Source organism: Sorex fumeus, unplaced genomic scaffold (genome assembly GCF_029834395.1).
Source record: "Sorex fumeus unplaced genomic scaffold, SorFum_2.1 ptg000039l, whole genome shotgun sequence".
In the NCBI taxonomy this organism is placed as follows: domain Eukaryota; kingdom Metazoa; phylum Chordata; class Mammalia; order Eulipotyphla; family Soricidae; genus Sorex; species Sorex fumeus.
Window position 1 is genome coordinate 32,843,333 of NW_026606096.1, and position 19,179 is coordinate 32,862,511.

Sequence of the window (19,179 nt, forward strand, 5' to 3'; positions counted from 1 at the left end):
GAAGGAAAGGGTGTTGGAGCCGCACCTGGCAATGCTCAGGGCTACTCCAACGCTGGGGTGCTGGGATCAAGCTTCACCAGGCATTGAACTCGGTACTCCGTGTGCAAAGAACACACTCAGCCCTGTGCCCTCTCAGCCCTGATTTTCTTCCCTTTTTGCCCCAAGATGCCACAAACACATTTTGATCAAGCCCACTCACTGCGTCTCCTCGACAGTTCTCAAACCGAACCTTTTCAAAGAAAAGCTGAATGGGGGCTTAAAAAAATAAAAATAAATGGCTTGTTTTTTGTTTTCAGGTCACACCCAGTTGCACTTAGTGCTGCCTCTGCACTCAGGGATCACTCCTGGTGGTGCTGGGGGATCGTACGTGGTACCATGGGTGGAACCCATGTTGTCTATATGCAAGTGCCTCCCCCCGCTGTACTATCAAAAAATAAAAAGGGAACAGTCAGAGGCATAAGTACACTGATCCAGCAGGATGGATTTAAGGCAATCTGGCTGGATTTTCAGTGAGCTTGGTGGAGGGCTGAAGTACCGGAGGGTCATGGTTGGTGGTGGCTGTGATGAGGTGCTTGGGGATGAAGGAAGCGGGGTGGGTGACACTTAGTCTCCCGAAGTGGGTGATTCTCCATCCCTGGGAGATGCTGGAACAATCCAAGGATGGAAATGGGTGGGGGAAGAGGGCACTGAGGGGTTTTCTTTCTCAAAAGGGGGCAGCGAACCAAATAAATTTACGAAGATCTGTTCTCAAAGACCCCAAAGTATGTCCAGTGAGCTTACACTTCTGGCTGGGGACCAGAGCTGCGCTGGGGGACAGGGCAGGTGGGTCGCACAGAGCCCGTCTGCTCTCGGGCTGGGACCTCTGGCAATGTGCTCGCGCAGGGTTAAGTGGCTGGAGACAGTGGGACACAGCCCGCCGGGGTGTCGTGAGAGTCAGCGGGACCTCAGGGCCCCTCAGGGGTAGCTGTGTGAAGCCCTCCTCTGCCAAGGGTGCAGGCACACCCGGGTGGGGGCCAGCTCTCACCTTAGCCAGGATGAAGGGCGGATGGCCACATCCGGATCCCAGCATCCCTGAGAGAGGCAATGACCAATCACTGCCTAGACCATCGTCTTTGAACATTGTGGTGGACAGCAGCTGTGCACACACTGGGGACCTTCTTCTTTCTCCCTCCAGCAGGATGAAGACGAGAGAAACGGAGCTACTGATCTCGAGCACTTGGCACAGGAGCATCTGTCGGTCTGGTATCAGGGACTTGGGCACGAGCTTGCACTTTCTGCTCCCAGGAAGGACCTCCAAGAGGGGTGACTCAGTGGGCTAAAAGAACACAGGCCGAGGCAGCCTCCACACAGTCTGTTGCTGTGCTCGCCCGGGGAGACCCAGCCGGAAATCTGCGTCCTTGCTCTGCCAGAATGCAGAGGGGTCAGCCCTGTCGCCTCAGCCCGGTTCCTCTGAGCGGGACCAGCAGACTCCTTGCTCAGGCTGGGTGCCCTTACAGGTGCCACGCGGAGCGTAGGAAAAGCAACCTGGGTGTCTTGGAGACGGGTACGGCTGTTCTGGATCACAAAGGAGGCAGGTACCCTCCCAAGGATGCGGGTCCAGCACAGATTTGTAGGCTCGGGAGAACACTGACCTGCAAAGGGTTTTGCCTTTTGCATGTTCCTCCTGGGGGAGGTAAAGGGTGTCCCACACCCAGCTGTGTTCGGGGCTTACTCCTGGCAGGCTCAGGAGACCATCTGTGGTTCTGGGGTTCAAACCACCTGCACCCCTGGACTATCTTTCCCATGCACTGCACATTATTTTTTTTAAACCCAGAAGCTATAGTTGGATGGGTTTTTTGGGTTTTTTTTTTTTTTTTTTTTTTTTGCTTTTTGGGTCACACCTGGCGATGCTCAGGGGTCACTCCTGGCTCTGCACTCAGGAATCATTCTTGGCGGTGCTCAGGAACCATATGGGATGCTGGGAATTGAACCCAGGTAGGCCACATGCAAGGCAAACGCCGTACCCGTTGTGGTAACACTTCAGCCCCTAGATGGATATTTGTAAACAACCTTGTAACCACACAATCAAACCAAAAATGCCAGTCCAGATCCAGCTCCTAAAACCATGCTGGGAGACGGATCCTTGGCTTCTTCTGGGGAACCCGGAGGGGGGAAGACGGTTACAGACATACAGGCCCTGAGAACACTTTTTTTTCCTGTGAAATAATAATCTAAGACTTTACTGTTCGGCATTTCAATATCATTCCACTTTCTATAAGAAAAACATGTGTCCTAATGGATATGGCCACCTTCCCCGACAGCTTATTTTGTGTGTGCACTTGGCAGGGTCAAAAGATCCTGACATTCACTCGTCTGTGTTTCTGTGAAGGTTGGTTTTGAGGCCACACCCAGTGGAATGCAGGGGCTACTCCTGGCTCAGTGCTCAGGGGTCACTGTGCCAGGCTGGAAGCTGAGCCTCCGTGTCAAGGCACGTGTTCCCGCCGACTGAGCTCTCCAGTCCCGTGAAGGTGCTTTATAGGCGAGATGAGCATTACAGGATTTTGTGTCAAGCAGAGGACCCTCAGGAGGGTGGCCCTCAGCCTGCATAAAGACGGTTAGGGGAACAGAATGAGGAGTTGGGGGGGGGGGGAGGGTAACTGGGGACACAGGTGCCGGGAAATTACATTGATGGAGGGACGGGTGTTGGAACATTGTATGACTGAAACCCAATCATGAACAGCTTTGCAATGCTCTATCTCACAGTGACTCAATTAAAAAAAAAAAAAAGAACAGTAAGAAAAAAAGGCTGACCTCGGAGTGGAAAAATCTCCTTCATACTTGAACTACAAGCCTTCCCTTGGACTCCTACACATCCTGCTCTTCTCTGAACTGCATCTCTGCTGTGCAGAGCCAGTTCCTTCTGTCTCTCCTCCGTTTATAGGGTACGGACGCGTCGCACTGGGCCGACCTCTCTGAAGCAATCCTCCCACCGGGGTGGGTTTCACCCCGGAAGCACCAAAATTCCTTACACTCTCACCTCCCAGGCCCACAGAATGTTCCTGAAACCTTCCAGTCAGCTCAGATGTTGGAACTTGTTTCTGGCTGTAGGACGGGGCTATAGGATGGGCTGGAGCGATAGCACATTGGTAGGGTGTTTGCCTTGCGCACAGCCAGCCGAGCCGAGCCGGATTCGATTCCTCCGCCCCTCTGGAGAGCCCGTCAAGCTACCGAGAATATCTCGCCTGCATGGCCAAGCCTGGCAAGCTACCTGTGATGTATTCGATGTGCCAAACACAGTAACAATTGTCACAATGGAGATGTTACTGGGCCCGCTCGAGCAAATCAAAGAACAACAGGAGGACAGTGTTTGCTTTTTGTTTGTAGGATGGGGTGCAAGTGATCGGGGTGTCACTTCTGAGCAGAAAGCATTTTGGAGCCAGGACGTCCTTCCTTCTGCCCACACTGTGACCCTAGGTCTCGTGCCCTGCCTGTCTGGGCCCCCAGCTGACAAGGAGCAGGTGTCCCTCCTGTGTCCCGGACACACAGAGCAGTGAGACCTGGGGTTGTCTGACAGACATGCCACTCAGAGGTGGGCTGTCTCATCCCCCAGCCCTCTCTGCTCAACTCTGCGTCACACACACCAGGCACACGCTCACCACTTGTGCCTTCACTGCTGCAGGTTCGGTGTGACTTGTGTCGAGATCAACAGTTGACGAGTGATCTGGAATGCTGTGTGGCCCGAGATGGGAGTAGAACAGTTTTCTCTCAAAATTGTTTTATGTCAACTTTTCACAGACTGGCCTCGCCTTCCATCCAAATTATTGGTACGCCGTCCTTGCCAAACCCGCCAGGATCTGTTCCATTCCCAGACTTGGCGTAAACCGAGTCCAGATGGGTTTGAACAATTTTGTAAACAAAACCTCTCTCAAAAGTCTATACTGACGGTGCCCGTGCTCCCATTGCCATGAAGTTCTGAGACTTGATTCACCTTTCTCTCTGCTCTTGCTTTCGGAGTACTAAGAAAATCCTTCAACAAGGCAGACAAACCTAACCAAAAATTTGGCTTCAGATAGATTGGAAACTGCCCCCATGCAAACACCAACCAACAGAACAGAAAGAGAGAAGACTGATGAACTCCACTGGGCCTGGAAGAAATAGGATGGAGGTCATCTGACTTCAAAATTAACTAGTCCTGGGGTTGGAGAAAGAGTACAGTGAGCGGGGTGCTTGCCTGGCCTGTGGCTCACCCTGGTTCTATCCCCAGCACCTGAGCCCTGCCAGGAGTGAGTCCAGAGCATCACCAGGTGTGTCTGTGCCCCACATTCCCTAAAACCATCTAGCCCTGGGATTCTCTGAAGTTTTAAGATATGAAAACCATCTTCAACTGTTGGGATTTAAGAAAAAAAAATTTTTCAAAATTTTCTGCCACCCCCCACCCCCATCCACCTCCCCCCACAAAAACAAAACCCAAACTTGGATAGCATAGGTGTCTCACCCACCTCCAAAGCTACAAACTCAGCAGAGAGCAGGAAACTGTCCTACTTCCTTTACTTCCTTCCCGAGAGACCTCGGTGCCCACCTGGCTAACACTCGGAGAATGTTCAGTTGTTTCTGCAACCACGTCTGGCTCCCAAGCCCGTCGTCCCTGGACAGGGAAAGGCGTCCATGCAGATCAGGTAGCAGCCAGGCCCCTCCTCATCTGTCCACCTCTAGCCCCTACCTCCACTGGGCTCTCTGGGGCCAAGCTGGCCTCTCCCCAGCGGACACTCCCGGTCACACGACCTGTTCCAGGCACGAATGGGCCACAGCTAACGGGACGGAAGCAGCTGTGGGACCCTCAGAGGGGTCAGGACGCGAGTCCCAGGCGCGGTCCACAATGATCGAGGCCACCTCAGCCAAGTCAGGGCGGCCAGGCCGCTGGAGCGAGGGTCACAGGGAGACAAAAGCTGTAGCTTGTCTTCCTTTCACTAACCATTTCTTCTTTGTGGAGAGAAGAATGATGACAAACGCAGCTTGGCTGCTGAGAAGAGGCTTGGCCACACAATGGCCTGGGACTCGCCTCTGAATAGCAGAGCTGCTCGGAGGGCAGAGGTCAGTGTCAGCCCACAGGAAGGGACAGAAGCAGCCCCGGCCTGGAAGGCAGCAGCAGGGAGGTCACTTGGGAGACATCCCCCCAACCCCCCACGTTGGATTCTAATCGAGCAGGAAATCACACAGGCCAAGCCCTTGGGCTTCCCTTCCACCCGGGGCTGGACGCCACACTGCTGAGGCCGGGAGCATGTGCCCAAGTTTAAGTGTGGAGGGGCTGAGGAGCAAAGTCAAGGTGTCACCATGCGTGCTGGAAGTAGACTACAGACCGGAGATAGTGGCCACTCAGTATCTTTATTGCACAGCACCCTAAAGGAAAGAGATAGCTAAAGGGAATGCCCTGCCACAGGGGTGGGGTGGGATGGGAGGGATACTGGGATCAATGGTGGTGGAGAATGGGCACTGGTGGAGGGATGGGTACTCGATCATTGTATAACTGAAACCCAAGCATGAAAGTTTGTAAGTCAGCAACTGTACCCCATGGTGTTTCACTAATTAGCACCTGCACTACACTGTCCTCCCGTTGTTCATCGATTTGCTGGAGCAGGTACCAGTAACGTCTCACAACAAATTGTGAGACTTGATGTTACTGTGTTTGGCATATTGAATATGTCATGAGGAGCTTGCCAGGCTTTGCCGTGCAGGCGAGATACTCTCGGTAGCTTGCCGGGCTTTCCAAGAGGGGCGGAGGAATCAAATTCGGGTCAGCCATGTCGGCTGTGTACAAGGCAAACACCCGACCTGCTGTGCTATCACTCTAGCCCCTTCACTAAAAAAAAAAAAGAAAAAAAAAGAGAGTTCCCCACTCAGAGACAGCCAGGACACGGGGCCCAATGCCTGCCATCCACAGATCTGTTTGGTGGGGAAAACTCCACTCCACTTGCCCAAGGATGGGCTGATGTCTGGCTCAGACTGAAACAACTGTCCACAGTGCTGCCAGCCAGCCCCGACGACCTGTCTGCTCAGAGCCCAAGGTCCGGCGGACACTAACACAGACATGGATGGACGCACACAAATATTCAGACCAGGACAAAGGTCCGTGCAACTGGCTGTGACCGGCTGGCACCCGGGAGGGGCAGCTGAGGGAGTCGGCATCCGGGCACGCGCCCAGCCCCAGCTTGGTTCCAGGCACCCGGGGCCCAGCTTGGTTCCAGGCACCTCTCCACTGGACCGACTTCGCCCGAAAACAGCTGGCAGGGGCAAAGCAGAATGGGGCAGGAGGAAAGCAGGGGAAGGGGGAGGTTCCTGGGGGGACCGTGGGCCCAGCCTCGTCCAAACCTGGGGACACAGTGCGCACCTGGGCCCAGAAGCCTGCTTTTCAGCAGAGCACCTTAGTGGCAAATTGGTGACTTGTACTCTCAGGCTGGACCCTTCTCAAGAGCTTGTCAAGAAATGATAAATGACTGAGGTGCAGGGTAAAGTGCTTTCTTTGGGGGGCGGCCACCGTTCAACGCCAGGAAGGGTGTCCGCTCCCCTCTCTCTGGGTTACCCGTTACAGGACTGTCTCCGTGACCACAAACTTGAACATCGCCCCTCACAGCGTGCCCCCTCCGCCCTTCGGGACCGGCACCCGTGGCCTCTCGGGCCCCATCCTGCCCTGTATCCTCCCACCAGGGCAGTTTATTGCCCCACGTGCCCTGGAAGCGGTGGCCGGGAGGAAGGGCAGGCCTGCCAAAGCCCCCTCCTACAATCTTGGGTGCGCAGTCCCCTCAGCAGCCCGGAGGGGATCTCCCTCAGGGCCCGGGGAAAGCCCTCTGGGCGGGAGTCCAGCCACCCTGCCATGGAGGAGCGATTCTGCCCCGGCACAGGTCTGCCAGCACCTGGCTGAGCGCTGCCCCACAGCCGCAGGGACCCTCCCGCCCCTGCCCTGGCGTGTTTACAAACCAAGAGCGGCTGTGCGGGTGCCACCACGGCTGAACTGCTGACCCCCGGGAACCTGTTCAGTCTTTGAATGAAACCCAGTTGCATCCTGGGGCCAGGCAAGACCCTGCCAGTGCCTGAGTGATCAGCCACGTTGTCTCTGCCGGCCCGAGACAGGAAGCAAAGGACACGCGGGGAGCCAAAGTGAAAAAAGCTTCGAGTTTTTTTAATCCTTTCTGCATTCTGCACACTCTGCACGGACAGAGGTGAACGGCGATGACTGACACTCGGTAGGAAAGACTCCGTTACAGTCAAATCAGCACGTTTATACCTTTATCTTGTTCACATCGGAAGAAATCAACTAGTAGAAAAACTCAGACAAATCATATCACAAAAGCAAACCATTTCATAGAAAAAATCCATCCACGTAGGAAAAGCGGCCCCGGCGTCCTCACATCCTTCTCTTCTGTGTGCTGATGTACAACACTGCAGAGGGAAGACAGCAGGTGAAGGTGGCGGCAGGCAGCGCAACGAGGTGACCCAACTCTGGCCCGACCCTCCCGCACCCACGGTGGGTCTATAAAGCGGCAACGAGACGGGGACTCGGCTGCGTCAGACAGGAGCCTGGCGTCTCATGGGGCAGTGCTCTCTCAGCGAGCCGCCTGGCACGGCCTGCCAAGTCGTGGTCAGAAAGAGAAGATCAAACGTTAAAGACCCTGGCCTCTGAGAAGGGTTTGTGACCGTTCTCTCGTGATGGTGGGGACGTTTGCAGCAACAGCCCATCAGACCATCCAATAGACTAGACCTCAGCTTTAGAGTCAAGATGACGGTATCACCTTCAGCCCGTGTTTAGATTTTTTTTGGGGGGGGGGGGGGTGAGTGTTACTGTTTTTAGCATATAGCAGGTACAGTGAGTATGACGGTGACTCCAGCCGCATGCTTGAATCACTTCCAAGGGAAGCCGGGGCTGCAGGGCTCAGCCCCTGGGCTCCCCACCCGGAGTGCACCCCAGCTGCTCCACCATCTCCAGCCCCCGTCACCTTCAATTTAACAGCATAACTCAGACTTCAGGATTTTTTTTTAATACGCCAAAATCCTTATTCTCAATTTCTGTGAAGAGTATCATTCAACTCTGGCTGTTGTCCTGAGCATTGTACTGCTGGGACCCACAGTGGACTTTGGAGAAGGGGTGGTGCTCCGGGGCCGCGAAGGGTTCTCCCCCCATGCCTCAAGCATTTGCCGGGCTCAAAGTGGACAGGAAGGGATGGAAGTCTCGTCCCAGATGCACCCAGCCACTCAGGACCTGCAGGGACAGCCAGATCCGGCACCCAGAAGATACAGCCCGACTCCATTGGGGCAAAAAGGACAGGGAGGAGAGACTTTTCTGGTTCTAAAACTGACGATGCTGTCACAAGAGCTGGCTGTGCCTACGGGCTGTGACCCCAGGGTCTAACGCTAAGGGAGCATGCCTAGCCGTGAACGCCGTCCCGAGGGCCCGTGTGGTGTGTGTGTGTGTGGGGGGGGCCAGACCTGCCTGGCGTGTCTCACCTCCCACGTGATCTCTCCTGCCCTCGATGCACTTTCATCACCCACAAAATGGGCCCCCCGGCTAGCACCCAGGCGGGTCACACAGGACACTGACCGTTGTTCCCGCGGATGAAGGCGTCCCCGTACTTATTCTTAAGCTGGCCGTTCACATACTCCTCCGTCTGCTCCAGGGCGATGTTCATGTAGCCGTCCAGGCAAGCCAGGACCCCTAGGGAGAGAGTTAGTCAGAGAACACAGCAAGGGAGAGCGAGCAAACGGCTGGGGGGCGACCTGCGGAGCCGGCAACCCCTTCACTCACTCATCAGCTGGGACACACACGCTCACCACCGCCAGGCGCCCCGGAGACCGAGCTCACAGGGAGCAGCGCCCGCCCCCGGGCCCCTCCCGGACGAGGTCTGGACAGGCAGCAAGGGGGAACGGCACAAAGGACAGGGCGACGGGCAAGTCCCCCCGAGCGTGACGGCGCCAGGACTCCGACGGCAACGCCGGCTCGCAGATTTATCCCCCTGCTCTGCTCGCTCGCAACACGGGCCGCGACAGCTGAAGGGGCGCGGGGCGGAGAAGGAGCCTCGGCAATCTGTTAGGAAGAATAGCAGAGGAGACAGCAGGTGCTCCCGAAAGCACATCCTAAAGCTGTGACTCACAGCGCCGAGCAGCTTGAGAAAATGGGGCGACATATTGCCTTGTAACACATCCCTCTCTGTTTGGTCACAGCTCGAAGCGTTTCCAATCCCAACTAATACAGAAAAATGGCCAGACACATTCCAGGGGAGCTTTCAAGGAAACGGCCCGAGCACGTCGCCTCCACCCTGTTGAGGAGACGACCCCGACGGCAAATTTCCCTTCAGGATTTCTGGGCCCCCTCCTCCCCAAAGACGAGAAGATACACACTCCCGGGTCTCCTCTGGTGGGACATTCTAGAAAAATCCAAGAAGGAACAAATACTATCCAATTCATTTGATTAACCAAGTCAATCGTGCCTTTTTCAGACCCGGCTTCATTACTATGCTTCTCACTCTCTGCCTCTGCCCCCATTCTCCCCGAAACAAAAAAGGTTCCTTTCAACTATGGCAGCCGGTAATGAGCACGCAAGATGTTAACCTAATAAAATTCCGCGAGAAGCTGCAAACTTCCAAAGACTCAGAACGGATGCTGAGCACTTAATAACAATTACTTCTGATCCAACGGCAGTCCAAGCCGTACCTTTACACAGGAATGGGAAACTTGAGACACAGAATGCAAATCTGCCTGAGAATTAATCAAAAACATTTTAAATTGAAAGCTTCCCCTTCAATGAAAAGATTTATCCTGCAGGCACAAGTTAAAAAAAAAACAACAAGCAAACAGACAAATAAACTAGTCTGAGAAGGCTTAAGTGGCTACTCCATCTCCAAAGGATAAAGTTAGTATAAGTAATGAAAAATGAGTTCTACTCAAACTTAAAGAAGAATTATGGAGCATTGTTAAAAAAAAAAAAGCCAATCCCCCGACCACCCCTAGTAAGGAGGCTCGACGCTCTGGACATCATCTAGTTCCAAGAGTAGAGACCATGAACAGACTTTCAAGAAAGGAGAAAAGTGAGCAGCTGCCCAACCTCAATAGCAAACAAGGAAATAAATACTAGAATGAGCGACCCAGAGCCGAGGAACAGGGAGCAAGAGGCAAGCCCTGGCGGACATGGGCGGTGAGCCCATGGTGAGGCCTTAACAAGGCAGTGTCAGGCAGACTTTAGACTCCAGGGTCCCGGCCCAGGGAACTGAAGGAGAAGGGAGACAAAGGCTGAAGGTCTAGGCCAAAGGAAGTGAGTTGCTTATTCAAACAACGTCTGGAGAAAGCCCAAATGAGCAAACGGGGTAAAGTGAAGCTATGTTATTTTATGTTCAGAAACTACAGCTGCACAAAAAGTGATTTAATGGTATCTTTTTTTATTGGGGGTGAGGGAAACTGGGAGAAGATGGGTACAGCATCAGACCCAGTGGTGTTCAGGGGACCACGCCATGCATGTGCCCAGGGATGAGGGCTGGGCATCCTGGGAACGAGGCGGCCACTCCAGCCGCCTGAACCGCCTCCCAACCCGAGTGATCAGTTTCTGTTGTTGCTGTTCTACGGGGGAACTGTGTATGGTGCTGGGGATGAAACCTGGACTGGCTCATGTGCCTTACCTGCCGCCCAATCTCTTCAGCTACGCCCCTCCCGGGACCCCCTCCGCCAGATTTCTTACAAGGCTTTAGAATCAAGCTTGAGCTTCTCCTGAACTAGTGGGGGGATATTAAGAAGATCACGAAGGATTTACGTGAAGCTAAAAGGAAGACTTAAGTGATTAATACTCACTGGACACATGGCAAGCATTCAATAAAATGAAGTTTCTAGGTGTGGAAAGAAGATAAAGCTCAAGAAATTGCTACCATTATTCAAAAAAGAGACCAAGGCAAGACTATGAAACCCTAATGAATCGGCACCTGGGAAGGACCTGGAAGAATTAAACTCAGCAGCTAATCTTAGGGAGCAGCTTAAGAGATAGCACAGCAGGTTAGGAATCTCCTAACTTTAAAAAAAGAAACAAAAACAAAAACAAAAAACCAAAGGAATTTAAGGGCCAGAGCAACAGTACAGCAGGAAAGGCATTTGTCATACACGTAGCCAACCTAGGTTTGATCACCAGCATTCCATACGGTCCCCCAAGCCTGCCAGGAGAGATCCCTGGGCGTAGAACCAGGATGAGCACTGCCAGGGCGCCTCCAAACAAAATGAAAGAAAGGAATCTGGTGTGTTCCCTCCCAAGTTAATTTTAGTAGTGTCAAGTCTCTTAATATTAGCACTCTCAGGCCACCATACTTGCCTCCATGGGGCCAACTCATTCAGTCCCTGGAACCCCATCAGGTCCCCTGAGCACAGTCAGGAATAAGCCCGGAGCATCGCCAGGCGTGACCCAACAGCCAAAAAACAAAAACAGCGCTTGCCACAAGAAAAGAAGTGCATCTCTGGAGACAGAGAAGGGACCAGAAAACCAGCACCCCCCTGGTCTCCCACTGAGGAGCCGCATGAAACACCCGAGCCCAGGGACTTCTCTGGGGCCATCGGTGAGAACGAGCATGGAAACCCTACCTCGATAATCCACTCCAGAGTTTAGTTTGACTACGACTGGTCGTCCGATGATCTGCTTTAGGAAGTCACTGGGAGTTTGCTTCCGTAGACTCATCTTACCGGTCCTGATCAATCTGTACAGGGGTAACAAAGGTAAAACAGAGTCGATTATTCGCCCGAACGAGCCTCCGGTCCTGCAGGTACTGACAGGAGCCCAGGTATGGGAGGCGCCACTTCATCCCACTCTGCTCCTCCCAGGCCGAGGCATGCAGTACACTCGGGTGGAGACACGCCAGGCTAAGCCCTCGGGCGTCCCGCTCACAGAGGGGTCTGGGTCTTCCGAGGCACGGCTCCCACAAACCCATTCCAACCACCACCAGCGCCAGCAGCACAGAAGGGTCTGCTAAGACCCTTGCAAACAGGGTAGAACTGGATCGTTCCAGGAACCCTACAAGGCTGGAAACCCCCACATTGTGCTGACTAGGAAGAAGATGAAATGAATCATTCCCCTTTTGAACAAATATTCCAATTCAAATCCACCCTAATTTAAAGTCTGCGCTGCAGACGCAGAGCCCCGTCAAGGACAGAGGGTGCCCGGAGAAGGTGGCAGCGGAGAGAAGCACCGCCGTGACGATGCCCTAGCGCGTAACTACTGAATTGTCACTATTGGAACCCGAGAATCACTGCAAGGAACACGACTGACAGGCCTACACACCAGAACCTCCCAAAACACCATGTTACATGCATGGGTCTCTCCAGACGCCACCACCCTAAGAAGCAGGCATTGCTCTGTCGTTTTACTGGTGAAAAAATGGGCACAGAGCAAGGCGAGACACCCAGCAGGATGTGACAACACCTCCCTGTGTGCCCCCTCCCCGCCCGGTTTTGGTTTCTGGATAGCTGCTCAGGCACCCCACGATTCTGTTCTACTTCAACTGGGGAAGACTTCCCAGCAGTGCTATTCAGCCTGATGGTCAGAGCTACAAGGGTCTGGGAGGGTTGGGGGGCCCCAAGGCCTAATCCCAGCAGCACTGGGGCGGTGGAGGGTGGGGGTGGGGTAGGACGTGCCATGCCAGGGACCCAATTCAAGACCTTGAGCACACAAAGCAGGCACCCCACCCCCTTGGGCTAGCTCCCTAGATACTGACTTACTCCTAGCACTGGCACTGTCCTCCCATTGTTCATCGATTTGCTCGAGCGGGCCCAGTAACGCTTCCATTGTGAGACTTGTTGTTTCTGTGTTTGGCATATCAAATACTCCACGGGTAGCTTGCCAGGCTTTGCCATGAGGGCGAGATACTCTCAGTGGCTTGCGGGCTCTCTGAGAGGGGTGGAGGAATTGAACCTGGGCTGACCAGGTTGGCCGCGTGCAAGGCAAACGCCTTACCCCCTGTGCTATCGCTTCAGCCCCTCCACTAAGATTATAGCAGAGAAACACTATATATATATGAAAAAATATTTAATGAAAGGTAAAATAGAAGCCTGAAATGGATGAGCTAAAATTCACATACATGTCATACACACAGGCTCTGTCCTTACACAACCTAGAATCTAAAACTGTTTAGTAAAATGTTTAAATAAAAATGATGATTAAATAAAAATGATTTAAGTGAAATAATTTTAACTGAGAAAAATCGACATCCAAAAGCTTTTTTGAAATGCACAAATTTCAGAAACATCTAGAATGTTTAGGCTGAATCCCCTACTTGCATACTCACAAGCTTAAACATTTTTTGGAATGTGATTAGCTGACTATTTGCTCAGGAGAAAAACTAAGGAGGGAAAGATTTGGGGCAACACTCTGCAGCAAGTAATCAGGCTTTATTGGCAAGCACCTCCTCAAGCCCCAGCTCCTAGACTCCGCTTAGCAAATTTTAATATAACCCGCCCACAGAATTACCAACTTAATTTTCAGCTGGGGCCAGAGTAGTCATAAACAGGTAGACTGCATGCCTTGCACGTGGCCAACCTGGGTTCAAGTGTGGTCCCAAAACTAGGTAAATACATAAAATTATTCTTTAGCTGTGCAGTTTCAACTGCAAGTGTTCCTTCCGACTACTGTTCACTCACGGAGGCTCAGACCACACAATCATTTCTATCCCCCCACTGTTCCGAACAGAGGAACAATGCACGGCAACAGACTCAGGAAAGAAGTCAAAAGAAAACAGATCTTGCAACCACCTGCAGATGTGCTGGAGTAAAGTCTGGAGCAGGAGCTGGTTTGTGGGTGAAGCCCCGTTGACCCCATTCACGGGGGCTTAGGGCCAGTTGCACTCAGGGGCTACATCCCATTGAGCGAGCTTCTTCCTGCACAAAACAAGACAAATCCAGCTACTTCTGTTAAAAAAAAAAAACACACCAAAAAAACCAGGCCTTACCAGTTACACCAAGAGGCACAGGGATAAGAAAAAAAAAATTTAGTTCATAAGAGATCCTGTGACTTCTTTGCCCAAAGTTAATGACGGAAAAATATGTTAAGCCTAAGTTGCTATTACAGCTATGACTCCATCTGCAAACTTGGCATGTCAGTTCTTTCAAAGATACCAGAACTCCTGCTGGCTTCTTCGAGGCGCACCGAGGGGACACCTCTGCCACTAAGCCCAGCTTGGCTCTAACCAACCCGTCTTCCCCGAGGGGGCGGTCGACCCCTCACGGCCCAGGTGGAATCTCAGCGGAAGGCTTTGAAGGCCCTACAAGGCCTGGGGCCGAGAAACACCGAACAGCACGTGTGCTGGGTCAGGGCCCTCAGCAGCCCAGGCTGGGCAGTCAGGTTTCTGCAGGTGACCCAGGCTGAGCGCACGGCCCTCCCCGGAGGATGGAGCCCACTGCCGAAATGGGACACGGCCGAGCCCTGGGCCCACAGCCCGTGGGGCGGGAGGTCGGCTCGGGCAGCAAACCCAGCGGCTCTGTGGCCCGTCTCCCTTGGTTCTGGCCCCAGCCGGCAGCACTGTCACCGCACCTGCCACACCTGTCGCTCTCGCCTCTCCAGCTCTTGGCTTTGGGGAGCAGCCCAGGGCCGCTCGCGTGTACAGGCTATCTGGACTCTAACATACGCAGCTCTCCTCCCTCAAAAGCCAGAGGAAAGGCGGTTCGAAAAACAATTTGTCCTCGTTTATTCTTGGAACACGGACAAGTCTGCTGAATGTGGGGAAAAACAAGCTTTCAAAGTTCTCTGACGAGCGGCTGGCTGCCTCGGGCCGCCCGCCGCCACCTGAGGGGAGCACATCTTCTGCATCTGTCTTCATTAGGCCGCCGTGGGCCACCCCGTTACTTAATGACTCGCCCATAAATCCATTCTGGAGGAGCAAATTGGTCTCGACACCACAATTTTTCCCATCACTTGGCTCATGTAATTTGAAGTTTTCATCGTCTAAATTGGATAAAGCAGAAGGAATCTCTCATACCATTTAGGAAGCAAGAGAACAGTCCGCTGAACCAAAAACGTATGTGCGAGACAAAGGCTTCTTTCCTCTAAGGTCACCTTGATGAAGCCTCTTCCAGAGCAGAGCCATCCTCACCGTCTCACCCGCCACCCCACCGTTAGACCACCATCCCCACCGTCTACACTGCTATCCCCATCATCTAAGCCGCCATTCCCATCGTCTAAACAGCTAGCCTGACTAAGCCAGCATTCCCACTGTCTACACTGCCATCCTCACCGTCTACACAGCCGTCCCCACCATCTATACCGCCATCCCCACCGTCTCCACCTCCGCTCCCCCTGCCTCCTTCCAGGCTTCTTTGAAGTGAGCACTCTTCACCAAGGGCTGCAGGGTCAGAGCTGACTTGCTGTCCGGCTGCTGGAGACAGAGAATGTCTGACAGACGCTTGGAGACTTTCTGGGTAGAAGGCTGTACCCCACTGGACTAGGGGCTGGACACCCTGGAGCAGGTAACACAGTGGCCGGGGGGGAGGGGGAGGGGGGAATGGACTCTCATCCTCGCAGCCCCAGATGATCCAGAGACGCACAGGGAACGGGAGTCAGGGGAGACCCCGAAAGGCCCAGTCTAAGCGTCTCCAGAGACTCTGAGGACACGCACGTCCCTGCCTCTGAGCCCTTCCCTGACTCGGGGTAGGGACACCCACACTGGGTCCCAATGCTCCCTTTACAGATGAAGAACTTCATGCCACCCCGAAATCTGCCTTCCAAAGGGAACAGAAGGCAGCTCCCAGCTCCTCACCGCCGCCCCGGGATCAGTGCAGTGTGCCAGGGGGCTCCATCACCCACTCTGGCTGGGCAATGCCAGCTTGGGGTGACAATTAAAAACCCGGAGCCTCTGTGTCCTCATGGCTCTGTCCCAACAGCCCTGGACTCCGGGCACGTGAGTGGCCCTGCCCCTCCTAGACCCTGCCTGGCACAGGGGCTCCCGGCCTCCTTTCTCTGCCGAGGGCCCCGCCGACCACTGGCCACACGAACGGTTCACCCACTCGGGATACTGGGGCCCGTGGATGCACTCAGGGCAGGGCCCGTGCAGAAGCAGATCCAAGCAGCAGATCTTGATTCCTGATCCAAGCTAAGGAACCGAGGAAAGGCTTGGCAAGAGGCAGAGCCCCAGGCCAGACGCAGGGCACCGGGCGCCAGAACCAGCTTCTAGATAACACTCCACCAAACAGCTTTCTCCACAAGAGGCAAGCCTGCTCCACGGTGGGGGTGGCATGGAAATGTCTGGAGTCACTCTGACCCACAGGACAGGGGGCATGGCAGCTGGAGACCAGGCCAGACTGAGCAAATAAGGGATCTGCTGGCCCAAATGTTAGCTCAGCCTGAGGAACACTTCTGTGAGGCCCCACAAGAACAAGCAAGAAACCCACTGATCTCTGCTCTTAAATTTTCAGAAACCTCCAAAGTATGACACACAGGAACCAATAATTTGAGTTCTAGTTAGACTTCAGCGTATAAATTATGATCAGGTATGTTATAGTTTAGGGCCAGAGTGATAGCAGAGCAGGTAGGTCACTTGCCTTGCACACGGCCAACCCGGGTTCGATTTCGAGTCCAGCACGCTAGTGAAGAGTATTCTGCCCACACGGCAAAGCCTGGCAAGCTCCCTGTGGCATATTCCATATGCCCAAAACAGTAACGAGTCTCACAATGGAGAGGTTACTGGTGCCCACTAGAGCAAATTGATGAACAATGGGAGGACAGTGTGTGCTACATGTTATAGTTTATAATCATCCCATCAGATAGAGTCTGAAAGCAACTGTCACACGCGGGAAGGGACGACTATTCCACATAACGGATCCAGTGCCAGGTCTGCAGGTGCTGGGGCCCAGGGAGGTGGTGCAGAGGGTGGAGTGCAGGTAGGATATGCTGGCGCCCTGGATGGTTTGCGGGGCCCAGCACTGCCAGGTGCGGCCCCCAAACCTAAAAAAAAATAGCAGAGAAAGTATCCAGTTCGGTATTTCTCAGGGTGAAGAATCCCTCGGGTGAATTAAAATCTGTTACTTGATATTCTGAAAGAAATGAATCATTCACGGGGGATCATCTTTGAAACGTCTTTTAAGAAGACTGTCACCTCCACCAGTTTAGTGACATCATCTGACGCAGCAGAAAGTGCATTCTCTCGGGAGGTGGAACCCCCGCCTCCCAGCTCCACACCGTGACCTGGGCACCCTGGAAAACGCCTCATTTCCCCTCCTCATCTGCAAAATCAGGGAGTTGGGCTATCTGCAGAATCAGGGAGTTGGCTAGCTGGTCCCTGTGGGTCGGGCTCTCCCTTTCAGGCTGCTGGCCGTGGGGGACTCCACTAACACACACTCGCACCCTAACAGAATCCTCTGCAGATCCCCCCACTGTAAAAGCAAGCAAGGGCCGAAGAGATCCAACAGGTGGGTAAGGCACCCGCCTTGCAGCTAGCTGACCCAGGGCTAGCTGACCTGGGTTCAATCCCCACTCGCTAAAGGGTACCCAGAGCACCACCAGGAGTCCAGTGCCATTAACCTCGGCACCGCAGGGGGCTGTCAGACCCCACCCGCCCCGCCACCCCTGCCCCCAATCAAAACAACCCACCCAGTTGTCATTGCCATGCACCACCCGCCAAAAAAAAAAAAAGGAGGGGGGGGAAGGACCCCATGCAAAGATTCCGCCTTTCCAGGGGCTGCTGCGGGAAAAGCCTCGTGAGCTACAGAACCGCCTGGAGAAAACAGACTTGGCGCTTCTAAAGCACCAAGAACAACGGGACCGACCAACGCGCGTTCCTAGAAAACATCGGGTCACGTGTCCCCGGGCCCGGCCCAGCCCGTTACCCGGAGGCCGGCATCTGCTGCACACCACGACTGCCCCGCGCCGGAATCCCGGGCAAGCACAGACCCCCTCCCCCGAGACGCAGTTCCAGAAAATAAATGATTCCATTAAACAGCATCCTCTGGGACGGCTCCACCCGAGCCGAGCTCGCACCCGCGCGCCGGCGGCGGGGAGGCGGGGGCCGGGGTGGCAGGCAGGGGGGAGCTGGCCCCGCGGAGAAGAGGCGGGATTAATCCCTCAAGGAGCGGTTTTGGGGGAGGAAACTGCCTTTCGGGCAGAAACTGGCCGAGCGCGACGGGCCCGTGACCACGCGCGGGAACCGTGGGCGGCGGCGGCGGGACCGGCCCACACGAGGCCCGCGCGTTTTTCTGCAGTCCCGGGGGGACGCGGTCGGGCTGCGGGCGGGGGGTGGGATGCGGAGACGCCCCGCGGCCTCCCCGCCCCGCCTCGGCCCTCCGCGCGCGCCCCCCGCCCCCCGGCGCCCCCCGCTCACCTCGCGACCGGCGGCCGGAACCCGCACTCCCCGCGCCGCGCGCCGGCCCCCGCCGAAGGCCAGCCCGCGGCCGGAAGCGAAACTGAAACCGCGCAGGGGGCGGGCCCTCCGCGGGCTCCTCCAATCGCCGCCTGCCCGGCTACGGCAGCCCGCGGGGGCCCGAAAGGCCCGGCTCGCCTGAGCCCAACCGGGCGCGAAGGCGCGGGGAGTTGGAGCAGGGAGCGCTGGGAACTCTGTATGATAGAAAGTATACACACGCGCCCGCGCGCGCGCACACACACGTGCACACACACACACACGCACACACACGCACACACACACGCACGCACACACACGCCCTCCTCTTAGGTTCTGTATTGTAGAAGTAAACGCACACACATACATACATACATACATACACACACACATACCCTCCTCTTAGGTTCTGTATGGTAGAAGTAAACACACACACATACACAAACACATACACACACACACACACCCTCCTCTTAGGTTCTGTATTGCAGAAGTAAACACACACACACACAACGACCTCTTAAATTCTGTATTACAAAAAATAAACACACACACATTCTGTCATTCTGTCTCTCTCTCTGTCTCTCTGTCTCTGTCTCTCTCTGTCTCTCTGTCTGTCTCTCTCTCTCCCCCTGGCCCTTCTTAGACTCTACATTACAGAAAGTAAACACACCACACACATAACAACCTCTTAGGTTCTGTATTACAGAAAGTAAAGACACACACACAACAACCTCTTAGGTTCTGTATTACAAAAAATAAACACACACATCCTCTCTCTCTCTCCCTCTCTTTCCCTTCTCTCTCTTTCTCTCTCTCTTAGACTCTGCATTACAGAAAGTAAATACACCACACACACAACAACCTC

At 54.3% G+C, this 19,179-nt stretch overlaps 1 protein-coding gene across 1 annotated transcript; it reads right to left on the reverse strand.

Annotated features, from left to right (window-relative positions):
* Window positions 1-7,246: 7,246 nt before the first annotated feature.
* On the reverse strand, window positions 7,247-18,373 carry LSM6 (LSM6 homolog, U6 small nuclear RNA and mRNA degradation associated). Its single transcript, XM_056119052.1, has 4 exons — window positions 18,297-18,373; window positions 11,581-11,693; window positions 8,570-8,683; window positions 7,247-7,413 (listed from the first exon to the last, which is right to left on the reverse strand). The coding sequence occupies exons 2-4, from the start codon at window positions 11,672-11,674 to the stop codon at window positions 7,379-7,381; spliced, it is 243 nt and encodes an 80-aa protein (XP_055975027.1). The 5' UTR covers window positions 11,675-11,693; window positions 18,297-18,373; the 3' UTR covers window positions 7,247-7,378.
* Window positions 18,374-19,179: the final 806 nt, after the last annotated feature.